Here is a 25405-nt window from a genome sequence, read left to right on the forward strand (position 1 = left end):
GCAACTTAACACAGAATGATCTTCCTAGTTAGAATTCCCATCTTACTTAGAGCAGTCTAGTCTCTGATACTGTGATCAGTGAAACGAGATTGGAGAAGGTAAGAGTAATGGCCGGTTTTCATATCATGTTATAGTTGCTGAAGAGCTGTTGCCCTTCTGGAAAGAATGTTGCTACTGAATAAATAATGCACAGGGTGTTGAGGTCACGAAAGCAGTCCCATTTCTTTCTCTGTTTAAATATGTTTCCGTTAGTCGTCCAAGGTCATTGAAAATGAACAAAATGAATAAAGGAAAATGAAATGCAGGTATACTTGCACTGTAAGAAAACCCTCAAAAATAATACTAGGCAAGTGAAAGGTAAGACCTGTTTTCCCTCTTTCCCTTCCCTTTCCAGAAGTGTTAATATGATGGTACTAGACAGGAGAGGGGCTGCTGCATGCCTTTGGGATCCTCTACAGATTGTATCTATGTTTATTCATTTCATTCAAATTCATCAAAATATTTGTTGGGAGCTGTTCCAGGCTCAGGGGAAATAGCCATGAAGAAGATAGACGCAGCCCCTGCTCTCCTGGAGTGCACATTCTACAGAGGGAAACAGACAGTGAACACCAAATAAATAGGATCATTTCAGATCGTAATAACTGATACGAAGAAAATAATTTAGGATGAAGTGAAGGAATGTCTGCAAGCAATCAGGGAAGGCCTCTCTAAGGAGATGCTATCAGAGCTGAGATCCAAGGGAGCAGGCCCTGCAGAGGTGTGGGGAGTCACATGAACGGAACATGTCAGACTTCCAGGTGGAGAAAAGCAGAAAGCCATGAGAGCAGGGTGGATGTAGCGTTACGATCCACCATGTGGTTGAGAGCCAAGGCGACTGAAGCAGAGTGGGTCCTTTGCCATTGGGTCAAGGAGGGTCATGCACTCCAGAGCCCACCAAGGCCAGGCAAGGATGACCCATGAGCAGAGCAGGCCCAGGTGAAGCCCTGGGAACCCCACTAAGGCCAGGCCCAGCTCCATCAACTGGGACCACACTGGAATGTGGGTCCCTGGTTACTAAGGTTGTTTTCACATTTTTTTTTACGTGTCCCATTGTTTAGATCTGGCCAATCATTGAAGTATTTTCAGAGTCCTTTGCAGGCCTAAGGAGCCCATCTGCTGCCAGATATGGCCAGTGAACTACTTACTGCACCCTCTAGGCCAGCCCCTTCATTTCAGTGTTAAAAAGTCATGATGTGGCCGGGTGCGGTGGCTCAAGCCTGTAATCCCAGCACTTTGGGAGGCCGAGATGGGCGGATCACGAGATCAGGAGATCGAGACCATCCTGGCTAACACGGTGAAACCCCATCTCTACTAAAAAAATACAAAAAAACTAGCCAGGCGAGGTGGCGGGGGCCTGTAGTCCCAGCTACTCAGGAGCTGAGGCAGGAGAATGGCGTGAACCCAGGAGGCGGAGCTTGCAGTGAGCTGAGATCCGGCCACTGCATTCCAGCCTGGGCGACAGAGCAAGACTCCGTCTCAAAAAAAAAAAAAAAAGTCATGATGTGCCTGGGCATGGTGGTTGTCACCTATAATCCCAGCTATTCCAGAGGCTGAGGCAGGTGGATCACTTGAGGTCAGGAGTTTAAGACCACCCTGGGCAACAGTATAACTCTATGTCTTAAAAAATGATAAAATAAAGATACTAGGGCATTCTGGCATGCACCTTTAGTCCCAGCCACTTGGGAAGCCGAGGTGGGAGGATGGCTTGAGCCCAGGAATTTGAGGCTGCAATAAGCCATTGTTTGCACCACTGCACTCCAGCTTAGGTGACAGAGCAAAACCCTCTCTCTTAAAAAAACAAAAATCATGTTTATTGTTGTCCTAGATGTAAACAGCAGGTACCCAGATGAGTTTTTGAAAGGCAACATAAAGCCAGTTGGGAATTTTTCAGAGCTCAAGTTAAAGTATCTTAAGAGTGTGGTGTCATGAGTATGTTAAAATTACCACTATCTTTTTGTGTTCTTTACTTTAGTGGTATTAAAAACAGGAAGGTAGGCCAGACATGGTGGCTCACACCTGTAATCCCAGCACTTTGGGAAGCCAACATGGGTGGATTACCTGAGGTTAGGAGTTCGAGACCAGCCTGGCCAACATGGTGAAACCCCATCTCTACTAAAAATACAGAATTAGCTCGGCATGGTGGTGCATGCCTGTAATCCCAGCTACTTGGGAGGCTGTGGCAGGAGAATCGCTTGAACCTGGCGGGTGGAGATTGCAGTGAGCCGAGATCTCGCTATTGCACTCCAGCCCGGGCAACAAAAGCAAGCCTCCGTCTCCAGAAAAAAAAAAAAACAAAGGAAGGTAGTAGTAAACCAACAATGAAATTCTTATATGAAAACTAGTATATACAGATTCATTTTAACTGTGAAAAATAAAACGTATATGTTCACAAAGATTAGAAAAATTGAGAGACATGTACATAGACTTTATTGTCCACTGGTTTAGTAATACTGCATGAGCACAGTGTCTGGCACACTGACTTTGTATTGAAGTGTGGTAGACACACAGAAATGTGCACATATCAGAAGTACAAGGCTCAGTGAATTTTCACAAACCGAATGTACTCCAGTGCTTGGCACTCTGGTTGGGACATGGCCATTCCTACACCCAAGGGTAACCATCCTGATACTAATTCTCAGATTGGTTTATCTGGTTTTGTTTTACATATATTTTGTACTTTATATTTTTAAAAACATACTCTGTTTCCTCTTGTGTGTCTGGCTTCTTTCATTCTGCATTACATTTTTAGACCATCCATGTCATTGCCTCTAGCTATGAATGATCCATTCTCATGACTGGTTTGTGCATGTCAGTGTCAGGGTCCAAGTTGTGGGGGTAAGGGGGCAGTGAAGAATACCCACAATATAATTATCCATTCTGCTGTTGATAGACATGTGGGTAGCTGTTTCCAATTTAGAGTTATTACAAACAGTACTGCTCTAAACATTCTGATCATATTCTTTGGTGAACATATGTTAGGTGTATTTATACCCACAAGAAAAATTGCTGGTCACTGAATATGCATGCATTCAGTACAGCTTTACTGCCAACCAGTTTTCAAAGTGGTAGTTGTACTAGTTGACACCCATACCAGTAGTGTATGAGAAGTGTGGTCGCTTTCTGTCTCTGGTGGGTAGGCAGTGATCTCTATTTTCATGACAGTTAATGAAGTTGAGCACATTTCCGAATATTGATTTACATTTGTCATATCTACATGTCCTCCTTTGTGAAGGGCCTGTTAAGTCTTTTGCTTGTTTTCCTGTTGGGTTACCTGCCTTCTTCTTAATGTTTTATAGTTCTTTATTTTGGAGATGAGTCACTTACTGACTATGTATATTGGAAATATCTTCTACTATATGGCTTGCCTTTTTTTTTTAGTCAACTTCTTCAGTGGATTGAAGTTTTTAATCTTCATGTAATCTAATTGATCCTTGTTTTCCTTTATGTTTAGCTGCTTTCAGTTTTTTGGTTGCTGTTTTAGAAATCATTACCTATTCCCAGCTCATGAAAATATTCTCCTCTTCTTTCTTTTAAAAATATTATTTGTTCAACAATTTTTTGATGTCATACTTCACAGATGGCTCTTAGATACCAGCTATATTTCAATATCCATTTATTGAGAATAATGACAAGAAGCTGGGGTAAAACTTTTAAACAAATTTGTAGTATATTCACAGCAGGGTCTAGTCATTTGAAAAGTAGTTACAAGACACTGGGAGATACTTTCTCAATATGGAAACCATGCTGTGTACTCCCCACACAGATCTGCAGACAGCTCAAAGTGGTGGAGGCTCAAGGCTTGACAGAACCTGAAAGTCAGTGGAGAGGCCATCTTAGCCTTGTTAATGTCAAAAAAATGTGCATGTCCATTTATTCCATGTTTATAAAATACTTCTGTGTCAGGTATTGTGCTGATAAGGTACTGGAAACATAAAGATGGACAAATAGGATCTCTTCCCTAGAAGAGCTTAGGATCTAATGCGAGGGAGATAGTCATGTAAACAGATATGAGGTATGTGTTGTGACCTGTTTCTGGTGTCCTGATTGATTGTAGTGTCTGAGGTGTTAGAGAGTAAGGAAGTGGGAGAGTGTCAGGAAAGCCTTTGTACAAGAAGCAACCCTTGAGTGATCAGCCAGGTAGGTAGACAGGTGATTTAAGGATTCTCTCGAAATTGACATTATGCTTCACGGAGCAGTGAAGTGAAACCTGTTCATTCTCATGCATTGTTGATAGGAGAATGTAGTGGCACAGCCTCTTCAGAGAGTAATTTGGCAGCATCTGTCAAAATTTAAATTGCACATTCTTCCTGCATTTATGCTAGATAGACACTGGAATACAATGTATGTGTCAGACAAATACCCAAGAGTAGAATACCGGGACCTAGCTCTTCCACTCCTGGCATTAATCCTACGCATATACTTGTAAGTTCACAAAGATGCTTCTTGCATCTTTGTTAATAACATCACAATGTTGGAAACAAACTAAATATCCATCAATAGAGAAATGGTTAAATGAATGGTGGTACTTCTGCAAATGCAATATTGTAGAGCTGTTAAAAAGAAGGCAGCAGGCCAGGCACAGTGGCTCACACCAGTAATCCCAGCACTTTGGGAGGCTAAGGCAGGCAGATTGCTTGAGGTCAGGAGTTCGAGACCAGCCTGGCCAACATGGCGAAACCCCGTCTCTACTAAAAATATAAAAATTAGCCGGGCATGGTGGTACATGCTTGTAGTCCCAGCTACTCGGGAGGCTGAGGTGGGAGAATCGCTTGAACCTAGGAAGCTTAGGCTGCAGTGAGCCGAATTATGCCACTACACTCCAGCCTAGGTGACAGGGCAGATAAACCTGTCTCAAAAAAAAAAAGTAGGCAGCTCTTTCTCCATGTACTATGACGCCACAATCCCCAGGATGTGTTGAGTAAAAGTATCATGGTGGAGAATGGTGCATATGGTTTGCTTTATTTCTTGCCCCATTTGGCCTTGGAAAGGGGAGATGGGTAGGGATGTAGGTGTGCCTGAATGTTTGTGCATATATGTCTCTGGAAGCGTGTTCGAGAAATGGGCCACAGTGGTGGCCTTGTCATGAGACAGAGGGACAGCCATGTTCTGATTGAACTTTTTAAAAATAAACCGTATGTATTACCTACTCAAAGCAAAATGTTTTTCATGTGTGGCTTTTTTTAATCAAAAAGCTTTTATTAAGTGCTGTGTGATATCCTTATTTGGATCCTGGGGCAGAAACAGGACATGCGGAAAAACTGATGCTATCTGAAAAAAGTCTGGAGTCAATAGTGATGTGGCAATGTTGAACTCTTCATTTTGACAAATGTCCCATGATAATATGTCAGCACTGGGGGAAACTGGGTGGGAGGTACACAGGAGCTCTATCATCTTTGCAACTTTTCTATAAATCTAAAATTATTTGAGTATAAGAAGTTTATTAAACTTTTTTTTTGTTTTTTAAACTTCAGTGAAACCTGTCAAATTGCATCTGCAAAATTGTTGTGTCTGAGAAAGTTAAAGCTCACTCCCTTCCCTCTTCTCATCTTGGTTTAGGTCGAAGAATTCCATCCACTGACGCCAACCCGCCATCTGGCGGTAAGGGCTTCAAACTCCGAAGACAGCCTTCAGAGCCAAAGCGGAGCTGCTGCTGACCGAACCTCAGCCTCTCAGACTTGATGATGAAGTAGGTGGTCCTGAAAGTTAACAGGAGGACTGGGGTCCCTACCAGCAGTTTTCACCTAGCCAGTCTTGAGTCTTCTCCGTACAAAAAGGATTCACGGAAATTGACCAGTTCTGTTCTCCAAAGACTGCAGCAATGATATTTTAGTCTGTGAACTTCTATTATGTAAAGAATCTCTAGTGTACAAAGGGACTACATCGTTGGCTTTTGACCTTGCTGAAAAGGAACATATAACTTTATGGATGGTAGGATTAAGTTGTTGAGTAGTTTTGTAATCAAGATTTTAGGTAACATTTGTAAAGGGAAAATTAGCACTTTCGTGGTTCTTAAGGGAAAAAAAGACCTTGTGGAGATTATAATTTCCTTGGTTTCTGTTACCACTGTTAGAGGGAGTTGTATCGTTTAAAATGTAGTAGGATAGTTTAAGTGGAGGGAGGACAATTATTATCTGAAGCTAAAATGGGTTATTTATGGGACTGATGGAAATGATTTCATTTCTGCCATCTCTAAAGCACTTTTCGTTGAACATGTTAGCCTAGGATACGTACAGTAAATTAACAATGACAGCAGCAGGTGCCTAGCTCGCCCTGGCTTTGCTTCTGACCTTGTCATGGTGTGTGCCACCAAACACGTTATTGGCACCTTTTTAAATAAGCTTTCATGATCAAGATGGTGATGGTAGAGAAGCTGCCCAGAATAAATTGAATTACATATGTTCTGAACTGACTAGCAATGGTTTAAAAAGAAAGAGGAAGTGAAGAAGGTGGTGTAAATGCTGTCAATTATTTTTTAACCCAAGTATTTTGGTGGGGAAAAGCAAGTATCTGTTGCTTAGCATATGTAAAGTTGTAGTCTATATTTATGAGGCCATTGCTTAAAGATTATAAATTATGTAAATACATTGATAAATTCTAAGTTTCATTTGACATTCCATTGAATCTTGCACCCAGTCTTGCGTATGCCTGCCCAGTTTTCAGCCTGTTAACGGGAGACTCAGGCACATTGGTATTGTATAAAGGTATACAGTCTTTAAAGGTTACAGTCTGCCTTCCCTTCTACCCACCCACCTTCCACCAGATCCCATGTGGAAATCGTAATAAAGACATATGCCACTTTGACCAACCTGACTAGTCTTTACTAGCCTGAGGGTCAAAGACAGCTCCAACCCCAGTCATTTACCTGGTCTTGGTGATAAGTTTCTTGTAGCTTGTACAGCATCCTCAGACCAACTGAGGAGCTTTCCTTGTTCCCAGTGGAGCTTATCTTTTTGTTTCCTTTATTTTTGCCTGCCTCTGTTAGTGGTTAACACTCTTTTCCCTCAGGGAGCCTAATGAGGTTTTTAATATAATCTAAAAATAAAGCATTGAAGTGAAGTTGGTGAAAATTTGTTCCTGGTCTAATTTGGCACCCTTCCAACCTGAGTATTGTAGAGGAAGGAAATTTACAAGATTTAATAGGAAATGAAACAGCTTGAATTTCAAACTAAATTGTATTTTCAGAGCTATCCTTAAACTGAACAGCTGAAACTTTAAAAAATAATTGTTACTATTTTGTGCCCCCCACTTAACATGGATAGATTTTAATGGGAAAATTATAATTCAGATTAAGTAAAAAACAATTCCCTTTTCCCTGTTGTATATCTTAAGAATTTGGAATTTTTTTTTATCTTCTGAAATCATAGAGAAAGAATGTCGTTAGTAAAAATTCTAACTTCGTTTTGTTTAAAAGACACATGGATGCTCCATTCCCCTAGGATTTTGCTTCCTCCCCAGTGCTAAATTAGCAAGCTCCTAGAGAAGCCATGTGATTCGCAGGGCCAGGCGCTTTACACCTGAAAGTAGTTTGACTTTCTTCTGTATACATCCAGATGGATCCCAGGCATCTGGGCACCGCCCTAGTATGTCTGTAGAATTCCCACTGCTGGGCCTCTATCTCCATGACAACAAAATAAAAACAGGTTCCTTGACTCATTACCGAAGAGGCAAAGCATGTGTGACCCTTTCTGTCTTATTTTACCAAAAGATGGTGCAAATCTATGACCTTCACATTTTTCCACCAAACCTAGCAGTAGCTGTTGGTAATTGTATGGTATCTCGGTGCATGGAAAAAGGCAAGGTCTTCTGAGCTCATCTTAACTGGTGAAGCATCTGGATGTCTCTGATATTACTGTGATGTTTTACTGTACCAAGCCCAATATGGGTCCATCTCATCAGCCCTTTGCTGATTTCATGATTTCTCACACTCCCTCCCATATGTAGGGTGTGATTCTGTTTTATTGTAGCCACATGTTTCATTAACAGAATGAGTGATATGAAGCTTGTACTTAATGCATTTTTCAGGCCTCTTCCCTCATTTTCATCAGTCTTTCTAAGAAGTTGACTCAGCACTGTTTCTCATGTAATATCCTTTTAATGCTTAGCAACAACAATAACAAAAAATTGCTGTCTCAGATCCATAATCCATACTCTGTGAAAGCAGGAAAAGAATGTTTTTACTTATTTCATTTGCTTCTAAAATGCAAAGATGAATATTAAAGTCAGAAGCAGTGTTTTATTTTGAACACATTTTGGATTATTAACCTGACTAAGCAATGATCTAATACACATTTCATATTTTCTTTATAATAATTTATTATGGAGAAGAGGCTAGATTTCAAAGGAATTGAGACATATGCCCATCTATAAACATTTTTTGGTTTTCTTACGATACGGGGCCATTTTTTAAAACTCTCAGGACTGAACAGAAGAGAAAAATTATTAATTAGCTGCTACTATATGTTGATTCTTTTCAGAGAAATTGAAATAAGCTCTTTGCAGGTGTCCAATCCTAGAAACCAATGGTCTCCAGAACTCTCCTTTCATACAAGTGTTTTTCTGATTCTATGATAACTAATTAACTATCATCTGGTGATTAAAAGAACATAAAGTAAGATTATGATTAAGTGTCTGTCACCTGCTTGTCAGCCTCAGTCAGGATAAGTTTTACACGAAGCAGCTGAAAGATTTAGTTCTTTTCAAAGTAACTTATTTTCTTGTGACTGTTTATGACGTTGTTTGAAGTGCCTGTTTCCCATTGTGCACACACTTTCTGGATGTCTGAAAGGATCAGGACTTTTCTGTTAGAGGCTTGCCTCCTCTCTGTGGGCTGGTGTCCTTCTTGAAGTTATCAATTCCTCTTATTCTTAAATATCTAAAGGGAAAGGAAACCACCTTTAATTTCAGAACTTCTCTTTAAGTCTTGTATATATTTCTTTTCTGTTCTCAAGGAGGAAAATTGGTCTAGGAGGCCTTCCAAATTAAACTCTGGGAAATATAGTAATGAAAATATCCTTTAGCTAACTTTCCTGTAACTGTCAAAACAAAATGTCAGTATTTGTAGGGCACTGTGTTAAAATAAGCGGTTTAGATTCCAATGACACTGCACTCATTGGCATGTCAGCCTCCAGCTCGGAATGGCATTTGCTCATGGTTACAGGCATCTTTTAGATTCTAAGAGTGAGTTACAGAATTCTTTTTGGTACTTTCACTTATTCTTTCAGACTACATCAAGGACGTGATTCATGGGCCCTTAAGAGTATAAGATATAGTTGCACAGTATGTTGCTTAAGTAGCAGATGAGCCCCCCTAAACATCCACATGTCTCTGCAGGAACCTGTGTAAGTATTGCGAAAACCCTTTTCTTCCAGGGAAAAATTATTGGAAATTCCTTAACTGAGCTATACTCGGTATTCGCTCTAGAACATTTGGGAAATGACAGCGCACAAACTCAGGCTGGCTCTCCTCTCTAACCTCACTGGGCTATAAATATTTCTTCTAACTCTGTAATGAAAGTTAAATGACAATGACAAACTAGATAGCGAAGCTGTAAAAGTCATTATTTGCATTTGTTTTAAAGGGACAATTTTACCGTTTGACTTCAAGAGATTTTCTACCTCTTAACAGTTAATATTTTTTAAAGGAAGAAATGGAATGTACCTTCAGGGGTCAAGCTGTTAACTATATACCTGCCTCCAGTTAGCTTGGTTTATCAAAAGGATTTTTAAATGATTCAAGATGATGTTTAGGATATTTGTTTTAACTCCTGCTATGCTATGATTTAAAAAAATAGTCTAAGAAACAAATTTATCCATGAGATAAACATTATATTTTATAGTTTTAGAAAAAAGGGGTGGGGGTGGAATTTAGCCTAGAACTTAAAGAAACAACCTCTGCCAATTTCTCTTGACAGCGGAGTTGCTTGTCTTGACTTCTGATAATAGAAATCCAGGCAATTTGATTATCCGGTTTGCAAGAAACTTTAATGGAATTCTGGGGCATTTGTCCTGTTTTATGTGCAAATGAAAGTCTAAAAAATAGTAGGATATTACATTTTTCAGGAGCCTCCATTTTTTCAGTCTAAAAGAACAATAAGTGAGAGACCGATTGTGATGAAGTTTCATTAGACATAATGTGGAAAGTGAATAAATAGAACCAAGAATCTTCATATTTCTGTCTTTCAGGATTCTCTTAGCATATAGAAAAATGATTTACTTTCCAAATCTAGAAGGACTTCCAGTAGCATAGCTCAAGTTTAATTTGATGGTCTGTACCATCAGAAATAACTAATATCTGTTTTCTTTCCTTTTAGAATATAATCAATCGGCCGGGCGCGGTGGCTCAAGCCTGTAATCCCAGCACTTTGGGAGGCCGAGACGGGCGGATCACGAGGTCAGGAGATCGAGACCATCCTGGCTAACACGGTGAAACCCCGTCTCTACTAAAAATACAAAAAACGAGCCGGGCGAGGTGGCGGCGCCTGTAGTCCCAGCTACTCGGGAGGCTGAGGCAGGAGAATGGCGTGAACCCGGGAGGCGGAGCTTGCAGTGAGCTGAGATCCGGCCACTGCACTCCAGTCCGGGCGACAGAGCGAGACTCCACCTCAAAAAAAAAAAAAAAAAGAATATAATCAATTATTGACAGGCCAGAATATTTCTGGCTTCAAAACAAAAGGATTCATAAGCTTAAAAAAAAAAAAAAAATCCCAAACCTTCCGTCTATTCCTTTTATTACATTGAACATTTTACATAGTAAGAGTAAGATGTATCATTAGTAGATGGTGAAATTAAAACCATGGTGTCTAACAGATTTAACAAAAAATGTGTCATTTACTGCAAGTTCATTTTCAGATCTGTATGGTGCCCAGTGCTCCACAAAATGCATACTTGCAACAACAAAATTATTTTCATGAACAAGAATTCAGGTGCCAAAGTCCTATCAGCCAATTAAAAGCCATAAGATAGGAACAATTTTTTTTTTGTTTCGTTTTGTTTTTGTTTTCTTTTTTTAGATGGAGGCTCACTCTGTCGCCCAGGCTGGAGTGCAGTGGCGCAATCTCAGCTGACTGCAACCTATGTCTCCTGGGTTCAAGCAATTCTCCTGCCTCAGCCTCCTGAGTAGCTGGTATTACAGGCATGCACCACCACACCCAGCTAATTTTTGTATTTTTAGTAGAGACAGGGTTTCACCATGTTGGCCAGGCTGGTCTCAAACTCCTGACCTCAGGTGATCCACTTGCCTCTGCTTCCCAATGTTCTGGGATTACAGACATGAGCCACCACGCCCAACCAGTAATGATTTTTTTAAAGGGCTTTTCTTAATTGACAGTTTTAAGTTGTAGACATTAATAATCTAACAAACAAAACATGCCAGTTTTACTGATTCCACTTTTTGCTGGATTGAGGAACTTTTCATTATTTAGGGAAACTTTTGAATGCAGTACTGTGGAGGAAATCATCCTTAAAATAGCATTTCACACATAGGGCCAATAATTTTTACTTAGAACTGAAATTGTCAAGGAAACCCCCGCAGCATCTAATGTCATATTGTAGAATAACTGGGCATCCTCTTCCTCTAGGCCAGTTCAGAGACCACTGGCTGCCCACGTAGAGTGGGGCCCACTGGCGTGAGCAGTCCCTGTGCCCATGCCCATGGTGGTGCTTGACTTTGCTTTGGGGCTTAATCCTAAGTATCATTTGGCCATTAATCTTTAATTAAGTTTATACTTGAATAATCAGTTTTACTCCTGGAAAATTTTGAAGCCAGCACTTGAATTTGTTTATATTCACTTACTTTGTATATGAACTTACGACGTTAGGGTTTGTGAAACTATCTTGACGTGGCCCATGCATGTGATGTTAGAGGGACTGGTTAGTTCATTACAGGGCGAATTAGCAGCAGCTGGCTAGTCAGAGCAACTGATGGGTGGCTTCTGTGTGTGTGTGTGTGTGACACGGAGTCTCACTCTGTCACCCAGGCTGGGGTGCAGTGGCGCGATCTCGGCTCACTACAACCTCCGCCTCCCGGGTTCAAGCAATTCTTCTGCCTCAGCCTCCTGAACAGCTAGGATTACAGGCGCTTGCCACCACGCCTGGCTAATATTTTTTGTATTTTTAGTAGAGACAGGGTTCCACCATGTTGGTGAGACTAGTCTGGAACTCCTGACCTCATGATCCGCCTGCGTCGGCCTCCCAAAATGCTGGGATTACAGGCATGAGTGGTGGCTCCATTTTTAAACCATTTGTTATCCTGTGTAGACAGAGCTTTATTGCCCTGGAAAAGATTTTTTTTTTTTTTTAACTCTCATGCAGTTCAGTCTTTCCATCATTTCACTTTGTGAGTCACTCACATAATTGTCAGTCATTCCTCTGACCTTTTTAAGAATTTACATCTTACCATCTCTGATTGAAGCAGCCTTCTCGCTTTATTTCCTTTATGTTCATTTTCCTGTGGGCTCTCCCTTAGAGACACACGGCCCCAGCCACCTCCTCCTCATACGTAATACGCCTTCCCCTGCGGCCTTCCGTGGCCACAGCAACAGGGGCTGCTCAACCACTCCAGCTGGGCTTTTTTAATAAGCACTGTCAGAAATGCACAGGCCCGGGATGGGGGATGTACAGAAGTTGATTCGTGGGCACAGAAATACAGTTAGATAGAAGGAATAGTTGGAGCATTCGATATTACAGTAGGGAGACTGCATCTAACAATAATTGATTGTATATTTGAAAATAGCTAGAAGAATGAGAATATTCCCAGAACAAAGAAAAGATAAGCGAGGCGAAGGAAATCCCAGTTACCCTCATTCAGTCCATTACACATTCCATACAGGTCTCAAAATATCCCAGGGACCTCAAAGACATGTACAACTCTTAGTTTAACATTTTTGAAAGAAAAGAAAACCGGCCAGAGCATTAAAACAAATAAAATAAGAAACACAAAGACCAGTGTTAGGTGAAGAACTCCAGTGCTTCAGAAAGAGAATAGCAGCACTCCCTTACCCTGGGAACACAGCCAGTTGACAAAATGGGTTTTGGTTTTTTTGTTTTGTTTTGTTTTACCATTGGTAATAAGATAGTTAACATAAGTGGTCAGAACTTCGCTGAATTTGTCATAAAGCATTTGTTAAGCGTGTAGAAGTCCAAATCAAAAGTCTTGAAGAAAAACAGCTATAGCAATGAGCCTAGACATTTTTCAAAAAAAAAAAAAAAAAAAGCTGAGCCGTCCTACCAGCAGTCTCTTGCTCCTAAGAATGTCATGCCTTTTCAAGACCTGATGCAAGGAATAAGATATTTGTGCCTTTTTATAATAGCATCTATTATGAAAGTAAAATTGAGTTGCTTACAGTTTGGCCGCTTTGTAGCACTATTATAAACAGCCCAAATGTATGGTCTTGGCCGTACTGCATGACACATGGCCTGGTTACCTGTAATGGAATGCTGCAGTGGTGGTTTGCCAAGCTTCTGTGGATGTCTGAAGACTTTATTTTTGCAGTCTTAACCTTGGGCTGGACCTAAGTGTATATAAACCATATGATGTCTGTATTGTTTATAGATGCTGACAAAAGAAAACTAGACCTTTTGTTTTTTTGTTGTAAGATTTTTGTTTTCATACCTATGCTCATAGTAGATAGTTTGCAAATGAAAGTTGATTTGCCATACTTTTAAATAATATTGTTTTAGCTTGAATATTCTATAATACACTTTTATAGAGTATAACATGCTAAATCACTGTTTTGTTGTAAGAAAGGTGTAAACATTTTGTTAATAAAATGCTATGTTTACAAATACATATATATTTGCCTCCCAAATGGTTTCTCTTTGTGATATTACTCATGATATGTTCTTCTTAGCCAAATATTCTGAAGTCGTTTTTAAATGACCTTTGCATACTAAAGTACCAGAATTTTGACAGCCGTAGTGTCTGGTGAGCAGCAAGTTATTTGTGCCAAGGTATCTGAAGCTTCCCAGCTTCCCATATCTTTATCTTATACAACTCCTCCCTCCTTGCTCTTCACTAGTTAAGATGGGGGTTCTAGAAGCAGGTCAGCAAGGCCACTAGTGAGCATTTAGAGGGAAGTTTGCTGCCCCTGGAAGAAAGGAACAGTGCAGTGCCCTAGATCATGGAAGAAAAGGTCCTCCCTTGTCTTCCATTATTTTGGGGATTTCATCAAAGATGCTAGTCTTTCCATCCCAGTGCTGACTTGAACCCTGCACTCCCAGTACCCTTCATTGCCAGCAGAAGCACTGGCTTACACACATCCGTGTTCTCTTTGCTGTTCCTCTCAGGTAGAAGCACATTTGCCTGTACAGTGTAGTTGTGCCAAAGAGTACCTACAAGTTCAAGTGAGGGAACCAGAGAGGGCTTGAGACAAACAGGCTTGGATTTGAGTCTCATCAGAGCATCTTTCCAGGCTTTGTGGCCCTAGACAAGGCCCTTAACCTCTCTGACCTGTGTTTCCTTTATCTTCACAAAGGGAAGATAATAAAAGCTTATCACATGTGGCTGTTTTGGTGGGATATCTATAGCTGTCATTTAACACAGCATTAACAAAGCATAAACATCTCACATAATTTTTTTTTGTAAGCTGTCTCCCTGATAATCATTTTCTGATTCAGTTAAAATAACTTTGCTATAAGTCTGGTGGTTTGCTGTTTTGTTTTTTCCATGTTTTTAAGTATAAAACCTACAAAATGCTGTGAATCTTGGGTATAGCTCAATTAAATTTCACAGAGGTTACCCACATAACCAGCCCTCAGATCACACAGTGGGACATCTGCCACACCTCAGATGCCCCACCTTGTGCTCCTTCTCTAACATCACTGATGAGTTTTGTCTGGTTTCAACTTTATATACATACCATGTGGTTCCATGGGTCTGGCTTCTTTCATCCAACATGGTGAAATATGTTGTATATTCTCATTCATTCTTACTGCTATGTAGGATTCCACTGTGTGAGTAAACCACCATTTATTTATCTAGTCTATATTGATAGGCATTGGATTATTTCCAGATTTTTGCCATTAAGAATGTACCACAATGAACCTTACATACATCTTTGGTATAAAGGCTTATACAGGTTTCTCTCGGTCTTGTGCCTGGGAGTGGAATTACTGGGTCATGAGAAATACACACATACACACACATTCTCAATATGTATTTGTTTTTGCTTTCGTAGATAGTTTTCTAAAATGGTGTATCTGGCTGGGTGTGGTGGCTCATGCCTGTAATCCCAGCATTTTGGTAGGCCAAGGTGGATAGATCACTTGAGGTCAGGAGTTTGAGACCAGCGTGACCAACATGGCAAAACCCCGACTCTACTAAAAATATAAAAATTAGCCAAGCATAGTGGCAGGCTCCTGTAATCCCAGGTATTTGGGAGGCTGAGGCAGGAGAATCACTCAAACCCGGGAGGCGGAGGTTGCAGTGAGCTGAGATCACACCATTGCACCCCAGCCTGGGCAACAAGAGTGAAACTCTGTCTCAAAAAATAAAAATAAAGTGGTGTATCAATATAACTCCCCCCAGCAGTGTGCAAGAATTGTAGTTGTACAGCATCCTTGCTAACACTTGATATTATTCTTTTCTGCTCTTAAAGTCTGGAAATCTGTGGGCCAAGCTGTTAACAGAACTTACCTCTGAGAAGAGAGGCTTGGCCCACAGAACCATTGCCTGGTTTTCACTTTCTCCTGTATACGTACTTCTGTACTTTTAAATTTTTTTACCATGAGTGTGTGTGGATTTTATCTTTTTTTTGAGATGGAATCTCACTCTGTCACCCGAGCTGGAGTGCAGTGGCATGATCTCGGCTCACTGCAAGCTCTACCTCCCGGGTTCACACCATTCTCCTGCCTCAGCCTCCCAAGTAGCTGGGACGACAGGCGCCCGCCACCATGCCCCGCTAATTTTTTGTATTTTTAGTAGAGATGGGGTTTCACCGTGTTAGCCAGGATGATCTCGATCTCCTGACCTCGTGATTCACCCACCTCAGCCTCCCAAAGTGCTGGGATTACAGGTGTGAGCCACTGCACCCGGCCGAATTTTTTCATATTAAAAAAAAAAATAAATCAGGAACTCTTGCACTCTAATCCTGTCTTCAAATCCTTAATGAACATTGGCTCAGTAGATACACTGAAGTTGCATTTGTCTTATTTTTCTCCTTTAAACACACACACACACACCCTATTCAGCTTGGTCAGTAAAAACCTTAGAGCCAGATTTGGGGCAAGTGTAAAACTTTATAGCACACATTCATTTCATTCTGAAATTTAATATGTATCATTTCAAGGTGCCCTAAATCCTCTTGGACAACAGGGGATGGAGGGAGCATAAATAATACCTGTTAAAAGGAGAATATCCAGGTGCCTCCCACTTGGGAAAAAAGAGAAGAATATTAGTCTACACCCTGTCAAGATAGCACTATGGCAGAAGCCAGTCCCATTTGTTATTGCCAAGAAAAAGGGAATCACGACACCAAAAAGGAAGACACAAATTAGCATACACCCAAAACAAACAGGGATGTTTTAAATGCATACATAAAACAGCCTTGCTTTATTTTTCCACAAGCATCTACCTGCTTGCCTTGGAGCATATAAGAACTAAATTATGGACCTAGATTTCTAAGTAACTTCAAAGTTTACTGCAGATTTTTTTTCCATTAGAATTTAAGAGGCAGAGTTCCATTGAGATGGTAAACTATAAAACACAGAGCCTTTTAAATCTGTCAGTTGTTTGGCTTATAATAATACTGGCCAAAAACATGATTCTCCACTAAAAATGTCAGTGTTGATTGGGAAGCCAACCCTCATCAGCCTTCTAGAATTTACCCACCGGGAATGTCACTTACTGCTTTTGATTATAACACCAGTGGAGCTTGCAAGAGAGAAGAAGGGAAAAAAGAAAGCTTTCGGCTAGCACCTGGTCAAAATGAATCACTTTGCTAATTATGATCTTAATCAGACCTCTTTTTGCGTTTTTTTTTTTTGGTTTTTTTTTTTAATTTTAAACACAACTTTTCAACATCTTCCAGTAAACAGTCTAAAAATCCAGAGACCATATTTTGAGAAATGTGCTTGAAAATAATAGAACCGCCGGGCGCGGTGGCTCAAGCCTGTAATCCCAGCACTTTGGGAGGCCGAGACGGGCGGATCACAAGGTCAGGAGATCGAGACCATCCTGGCTAACACGGTGAAACCCCGTCTCCACTAAAAACTACAAAAAACGAGCCGGGCGAGGTGGCGGCGCCTGTAGTCCCAGCTACTCGGGAGGCTGAGGCAGGAGAATGGCGTGAACCCGGGAGGCGGAGCTTGCAGTGAGCTGAGATCCGGCCACAGCACTCCAGCCTGGGTGACAGAGCGAGACTCTGTCTCAAAAAAAAAATAAATAAATAAAAAAGAAAATAATAGAACCTCGGATACTGCTGTTAGAGGGGTGGGAACAGAACAAGGGGGTCAGATTTCTCTTTATTAATATTCAGCCCAGAATGAACCTTCAGGCCTCTGTTAAATAAAATATATGGAAAATATAATGGGAAAGCTGCAAGGTTCCACTCCGTTAGAAAAAGGGCATTTTTAAGAAGAAAGTTGTGGGATTGTGAATGTAAATTAGAGGCGAATGTACAGCATTGGGGCATGGAATATGCTCCAGTGGTATACTATCATCAGCATTAAAATTGCCATCAGCCGCTCAAGTGATAAGGTCAAGTCATATCTTGTTTGCATATAAATGAGAACACACAACAGTTAAAACACACACACAAATAAACATGACAACAGACTGGGCTGGGTGACGTGAAAGCTCTCTGCCAGCTGGGCGGTTTGCTATCTGAGTCAGTCCTTAATATCCAGGCCCTCGAATCATGAACCATCCCAAGAATGTTTTGCCTGCTTAGATTTATTTTTATATTTCCTATTTCCAAGATGATAAACCTCTTATTAGAGAATTGAGATCCCTGTGGGTTTCTTTCCCTGTTCTTAAATTACTTCTTCTGAAGGTAATAGGAGTGGGCAGTGTCGGTGGCCAAGTGGCAGGTGTTTGTTTGTTTGTTTGTTTGTTTTGAGACAGAATCTCGCTCTGTCGCCCCAGCTCGAATGCAGTGGCGTGCTCTCAGCTCACTGCAAGCTCCGCCTCCTGGGTTCATGCCATTCTCCTCCCTGAGCCTCCCAAGTAGCTGGGACTACAGGCGCCTACCACCAGGCCCGGCTAATTTTAGTAGAGTCGAGGTTTCACTGTGTTAGCCAGGATGGTCTCGATCTCCTGACCTCATGATCCACCCTCCTCGGCCTCCAAAGTGCTGGGATTACAGGCGTGAGCCACCGCACCTGGCCTCAAGTGGCAGTTTTTATAAGCGACCTGTGAACGACCTTGTGGGTGCTGAAAGGACAGCAAGTTTTGAAGCCTCTTACAGTGCAGGTATGAAGATGATGATTGTGTATATCAAAGTCTCCCCGCCCCAAAAAAAAAAAACAGCCACCTGATCGAAGGAAGAACCCAGCCAATATGGAAAGGAAAAAGAAGAAAACTTTACAAGCTCTTCCGCATTCAATGTAGTGGAGGGATGTGCCAGTTTAAGTTTAAATCCAGAAATTGTGAAGAGAACATTTCAAGAAGTGGAATAAAATTGGACTTACTTGGGATGGTTTCTGGAATGAATGACGAGTGGGGTTATTTATCAAAAGGGGCTTCAAGGCCAGATGGAAGACATTCCTCAGTCTTTTGCTGAGTCAGTGAATGTACTTGAATTTTGCCTACCTCTTCTGTGACTTGGTGTGTGATTTTACATTGCGAAAGGATAATGTTGCAAACTTTATGAGGTTACTGTGAATAACCAGTGAGGGCAAGCAGTCGGGTTGTATAAATCAATATTATTAATTGCACCAATAATATACAAATTCCATTATTAGCCTTAGCATACAACTGCTTGTACAAAACCATGTATATTTTAGTGTCTGCTTTTTTTTGCCATGGGTCCATTAGGGACTTCTTTATTGTTTTTCCATTAAAGCCTAAAAAACATAAACGCTTGTCTTTATTTTTCATAATGCTGTCATTTCAAAATAGTACACCCACACATGCATGCGTGTACACATATAAACACGAAACGAAGAAAAGAAAAATGGCTTAAGTTGCAAAGTAAAATGAGAAAAAGACAAAAGGTTCCTTGTAGCCCCAGCTGCCGGAGAATAATAGGTTCAAAGGGGTTTCATCGAGAGAAATGATACTCAGAGCAGGGAGCAGAGAGGCTGGGAAGGAGCACAAGGCCAGCTGAGGTGGCGGGGCGCCCTGGAGACTGCAGAGAGCGCAGCAGCCGCTGACGCCAGGCAAAGGTTGTATTCCTGCCCTCGCAGGTACCTGCTTTCAAAGGCTGAACCATCCTCATTTATTATTTGTTTTGTCAAACATTAAAACATTCCTGCCACTGCAAAGTCCTACATCTCAGACTCCCAGGAATAAATAAGTGAAAATCCAGGACAGGGTTTCAGGACTCCTACCACGTGCCATGCACTATCACAAGACAAAGAAATTAGGACCCCAGTAGGGAATTAATATTTCCAGAAATGAAGAAATGGGGAGATGGTTCTTTGGGTGATACCTTTCCCATAGGAGGAAATAACAAACTATTTATGACATTTTTCTTTTCCTAGTTGCTGCAGATTAAGAATCATAGGCTTTTACTTAAAAACATGTAAATATTGGAGGAGAGGGAATGTCTTCACAGAGTTCAAAATGATTATGAAGAACCTGTTTTCGGCCAGGCATGGTGGCTCACGTATCGTGGTGACTGGTATCATGGTAACACCAGCATTTTGGGAGACCGAGGTGGGCTGATCACTCGAGGTCAGGAGTTTGAGACCAGCCTGGCCAACATGGTGAAACACCATCTCTACTAAAACTACAAAAATTAGCCGGGCGTGGTGGTGCACACTTGTAATTCCACCTACTCAGGAGGCTGAGGTGGCAGGATCACTTGAACCCAGGAAGCAGAGGTTGCAGTGAGCTGAGATTGTGCCGCTGCACTCCAGCCTGAGTGACAGTGAGACTCCGTCTCAAAAAAATAAAAAATAAAGAACCGGTTTTCGGTGCCCCAATTCCTGGATGTACTTGGGGTATTGGTACAAAAGGGGTTTACCAACCCCAACTACACAATGAACTTACTTCCTTCACCAAGTACCCAAAGACAGACACAGCCAGCTGCAACAACAGTCTCAGAGAACACAAGAGCTCTCAGGCTCACACACCACACAACCCCCAGATTCTGACATAAGAGATCGATTTAGGGACCTCATTGAAATCCTTGGTGATGTGAGAACCCATGAGTGTGCCATCCTCGTGATAAGAGCTAACATCACTGCAGCAAGAACTTGACTTGCATCCATTCACTGAGTCCTCCCCAGATCGAAGAGGCAGGAACTTCCATTATCCCCACCATACAGATGAGGAAGTGGCCGAGGCTCAGACAGTGAGGAAGAGATAATCAGCCAGAAGCTGGCCTGGCTCTCGCAGCTGGCCTTGGTATCCTGTCTTCTGTCGAAGAGACACTGCCATTAACACAAGGCCACAATTTCACAAGACAATTTCAGCAATGTCACAGGACACTGACATCACACAAGGCCACTCTGACCATGGCGGGCCAAAACATAAACAAGACTTTGTCACTCTAGTCCTTGTGGATGCAATCACAGTATGACCCCAAGTCTTGGTCCCGACAGCACCTAACGCAGAGTAAAGCTCATTTCCTGGACCCCTGCCCTGAAATCACCAACGTTATCCCCAATCCCCGAGTCTCTTCTGACCCCTCTTAGAGAACCCCCTCTGCTTCACACTCCCAAAGTACCCAGGCGGTGAATTTATTCCCCCATAGATGTGTCCTGGGGGTCTTTGTCTGGAAGGCATTGCCAGCAGCCTGAGGCCACACATCTGCTGAGTCACAGCGCTGTGAAGGGCAGGTTGGGACCCAGGCCTTCGGTCTACAGAGCCCATAATTTCCCTACTGCCTGATCGGCACAGGGAGGGGTCATAGCAAACATACATTCCTTTCTCGGCACAAAATGGCAGAGCCTGCTGCGATCGTTTGGATTTCAGGAGAGCGCTGTGTGTACTTTACCTATTGCAATCACCCTTGTTTGGGGTTTTCCCGCAGATACAAAAGCAAAGTTGTGACAGTCACTTGATAATCTATGGCCCTAAGCATTCCTGGGAGTGGGGAGCAGAAAAATGAAAATGGAGAAACCGAAACTTACAATGCCATGCCATGGTCTTCCCTGCACCCCCACATTACATCCCTCTCTCTGTCTCTCTTCCTCCCTCCCTCCCTCTGTCTCCATCTGTCCCCGTCTCTCTCTCCCTCCCTCTCTCTTTCCCTCTCTCTGCTCCTCCATCTCTCCCTTCCTCCATCGCTCTCTCTCTCCCCACTTATCCCTCCCTCTTCCTCCCTCTCTCTCTCTTTCTGTCTTCCTCTTCCCTCTCTCTCTTCCTCCCTCTTTCGTCCTCTCTCGTCCCTCCCTATATATAATATACTTCTCCCTCTCTCCCAACTCTCCCTCCCTGTCTCTCTCCCCCTCCCTGTCTCTCTCCCCCTCCCTCTCTCTCCTTTTTCTCCCCCTTCCTCTCTTTCTCTCTCCCTCCCTCTCTGTCTCTCTTTCCTTCTGTCTCTCCCATCTCCTTCTCCATCTCTTTCTCTCCCTCCTCCTCCCCCTCCCCCATCCTTCTCTCTCCCCTCCCTAGCTCTGGCATTCAGGGATTCGCATTTGCTTTCTGATGCTGACAACCAGAGGCTGCTGCACAGTTTCTCTTCTCAGACACCCTGGGGTGGCTGCATAGTCGGAAGGACAGTGGAAGAGGGGATTTGAAGCTGCATTTGCAGAGTAAGCACAGTTTCTAATCAGATCAATGAAAACAACAAAGTTTTCCAATGATGCTGTCATTCACTGATTGCATAATACTTTTTTAATGTTTATGTATTATTGTCATTTCTTTGGGGTGACCTGGGGATAGGCAGACAGAAACAACAGGGAGAGGTCTGAGGACCTCATCCCTAGCCACTCCTTGGCAAGGTCACTCAAGGTTCTGTCTTGCTCTGCTTTGTCTCCTAGATAGACAGTGGGAGACAGGGGTCTGCGTGTCTTTTGTCTCTGGGTCCTCGGTGTTCTGCCCCTGTGCCCCTCCACAAATGTCTGCTCAATGAATGAAGGCCGTGAGGTAGAAAATCACTAGGGCTTGGAGAAAAGAGAGATTTGCAAATTTGACATACACACTAACAAAACACATCCCCTGCCCACTCCCAACTGCCTCAACACACTGGAAATGATCTGTGGGGACCCTGTAAAATTTCCCCACAGTTAAGACCATGCTCACTCACTGCCTCATCAAACATTTATCATACAGTTCTTCTGCCTCACACTGCCATGGGGGAACAATGAGGTAAATACGCCGTTCTTACCCCTGAGAAGCGTGGAATCTAATTATCTTCTAGAGATGCTTTGGGGATCTGCTTACTAAATCAATACAAATGATTTGTAATTAGAATATCAATTATTTGTATGCAAATGTGGTCTTCTGGGTGATTGGGGACAAGTTCTAAGGAGCAGAAAAAAACTCCTCCCACTGTGCCCCCTCAAATTCTTACATTATTTCGTTCATTTATCAAACATTGATTGAGCACCTTTTATATGCCAGGCACAGAGACTGGGACCAAAAATCCATCCCCCGGTTGCTCACAGTCTGGAATGAAGAATCAAGGTGTTTGGGACCTTGGGAGAGAGCTTGCCTCTTGGGGCAAGGAGAGAAAGCATGAACCTTCTTCCATCCATCCTGACTGACAGCCACCTAGTTTACTGAGACCCTCAGCTGAGGAGCCAGCCCTGCCAGACTCCTCCTGCCCGAGTCTGGAGGAGCCTCCCTCAACGTGGGCAAGGGATAGCAATATGATCGCACCCCTTTTTGCAAAGATATGGGAGTGCCTGGTTCTATGACTACCCCATCCCCCATCCAGGCTGGTTCTGAGCTACTGGGTCTGAGTGGGGATTTTTGTTTGTTTGTTTTTGTTTTTGAGACAGGGTCTCGCTCTCTTGCCTAGGCTGGAGTGGAGTGGCACGATCACAGCTCACTGCAGCCTTGGCCTCCCGGGCTCAAGCAATCCTCCCACCTCAGCCTCCTGAGTAGCTGGGACCAAAAGTGCGGACCACCATACCCAGCTAATTTTCATATTTTTTGGTACAGACAGGATCTCTCTTTGTTCCCCAGGCTGGTCTTGAACCCCTGGACTCAAGCAGTCCTCCCACCTCAGCCCCCCAAAATGTTGGGATTACAGGCATGAGCCACCTGGTCTCTGAGTGGGTTTTTAACAAATCCTGTGTGTCAGCTTGTCCTGAAACTTCAACCCTTGGTGATTCTGAATCTTCATTCATCTCTTCATTCATTCATTCATTCATTTCTTCATTTGTTCACTCATTCTTCCATTTATTGAGACTTTGTTATGCTCCAAGTCCTTGCCAGGTGCTAGAGGGTAGAGTGTTCAGAGATGGATCACTCATGGAGCTGGCTCTCTAGTTGGGAGACAGACAGTAAAAAAAATTAACAAATAAGCCCATGCCCCTGACTCTCTCACCATGGCCCCCACTTCTGAACAACGTCCCCTCATCTGCCCCATGGTCTATTTCTTTTTTTTTGGGACGGCGTCTCGCTCTGTCGCCCGGGCTGGAGTGCAGTGGCGGGATCTCAGCTCACTGCAAGCTCTGCCTCCCGGGTTGATGCCATTCTCCTGCCTCAGCCTCCCGAGTAGCTGGGACTACAGGCACTCGCCACCTCGCCCGGCTAGTTTTTTTTTGTATTTTTTAGTAGAGACGGGGTTTCACAGTGTTAGCCAGGATGGTCTTGATCTCCTGACCTCGTGATCCGCCCGTCTCGGCCTCCCAAAGTGCTGGGATTACAGGCTTGAGCCACCGCGCCCGGCCCCCATGGTCTATTTCATCCAGGTCCTCCATCTCCGGCTTCTCACTGCTCTGGGCCAAGTTACTAAACCTCTTGGTGCCTCAGTGTCCTCATTTGTACACCAAAGAATATCATAATATTACTACCTCTTTGTTGTGAGACTGTATGAGGAATACACACGCAGCTCTTAGAACAGCGCCTGGCATGGAGCACTTGACCAGTGGTAGCTGCAATTGTTGTTATTATTAGTGCATTCTCTACAATAAAAAATAAAAATAAAAGCTGGGTGTGATGACATATACCCATAGTCTCTTGGGGGGCTGAAGTGGGAGGATTGCTTGAGCCTGGGAACAATCAACACTGCAGTGAGCTGTGATGGGGCCACTGCATTCCAGCCTGGACGACAGAACAAGATTCTGTCTCAAAAAAAAGAAAAGAAAACAAAAAACAAAACAAAAACACCTACCAAAGATGCTACACTGCTGGATTTGAAGATGGAGGAAGTGGCCATGAGCCAAGGACTGTGCGTAACCTCTAGAAGCTGGAAAAGGCAAGGAATGGGTTTTTCCTAGAGCCTCCAGACAGAACACAGCCCTACCATTACCTTAATTTTAGCCTTATGGGACCCAGTTTTGGATATCTGACCTCCAGAACTGTAAGATCATACATATGTGTTGTTTTCAGCTACTTCATTTGTGGTCATTTGTTACAGCAACCATAGGAAACTAAAACACATGCTAATAAGGTGCTGGACCCAGAACAGGAGAACAGGAGCTCAGTCCATGTGAGTGGCTGTTAATTCCCTTGCATTTCCCCATGCAGGCCCCTGCAGCCCACGGACACCACGACCTTTGCAGCTGTTGTTCCTCGGCTGGGAGAACCCTTCCTTTTTTTCTGTCCGGCAAGATCTTTCTTGAGATTTTTTTCCCCAAAACTGTTCTGTAATATCCTCTGAGGTTCTAAGTTTTCTCTCAGTCCCTAGAGCAAAGTCAATTGTCTCTTCATAGCTTTCTTCTCATCTATTTTCATGTTTATCACGGACTGTGAGTATTTTGTTTTTCTTCAACATCCCCCCGCTAGACAGTGACGCTAAATGCATCCAATGCTGGAGGCTCACACAGTAGATGCTGAGGAAATGCAAATAATAAATAACAATTTAAATACATAAATACTAGAAGTAAATAAATAAATTCCGTTAAAATCTGATTGCAAATTTTATTAAAAACCTGGATGAATGAATGCACGAAAGAGAAAAAGAGAGTGATGAGTCAGTGACTGAGGCCATGAAGGACGGGGGCACTTGGACAGCCAGAGGTGGCGGTGTTTCCAAAGGAGGAAAAGGGATGGAGAGGATGACAACAAAGTCACTCATTTCCTTAACACGGTTCAGCATTGTGTGTTCTGGTTGACCAAAGTGTCTGAGTGCCTGAGGGCAACAATCGGA

At 42.7% G+C, this 25405-nt stretch overlaps 1 protein-coding gene across 1 annotated transcript in view; it reads left to right on the forward strand.

Annotated features, from left to right (window-relative positions):
* RAB22A (RAB22A, member RAS oncogene family) overlaps nt 1-6660 on the forward strand; it is a 52864-nt gene extending 46204 nt beyond the window's left edge. Inside the window, exon 7 of the mRNA XM_033186870.1 lies at nt 5596-6660. Coding sequence (XP_033042761.1) covers nt 5596-5693 — 98 coding nt within the window. The 3' untranslated portion in view covers nt 5694-6660. The remainder of the gene's footprint in view (nt 1-5595) is intronic.
* The last annotated feature ends 18745 nt before the right edge of the window (nt 6661-25405 follow it).

Source organism: Trachypithecus francoisi, unplaced genomic scaffold, assembly GCF_009764315.1.
Source record: "Trachypithecus francoisi isolate TF-2019V2 unplaced genomic scaffold, Tfra_2.0 Lachesis_group21, whole genome shotgun sequence".
NCBI classification, from domain to species: domain Eukaryota; kingdom Metazoa; phylum Chordata; class Mammalia; order Primates; family Cercopithecidae; genus Trachypithecus; species Trachypithecus francoisi.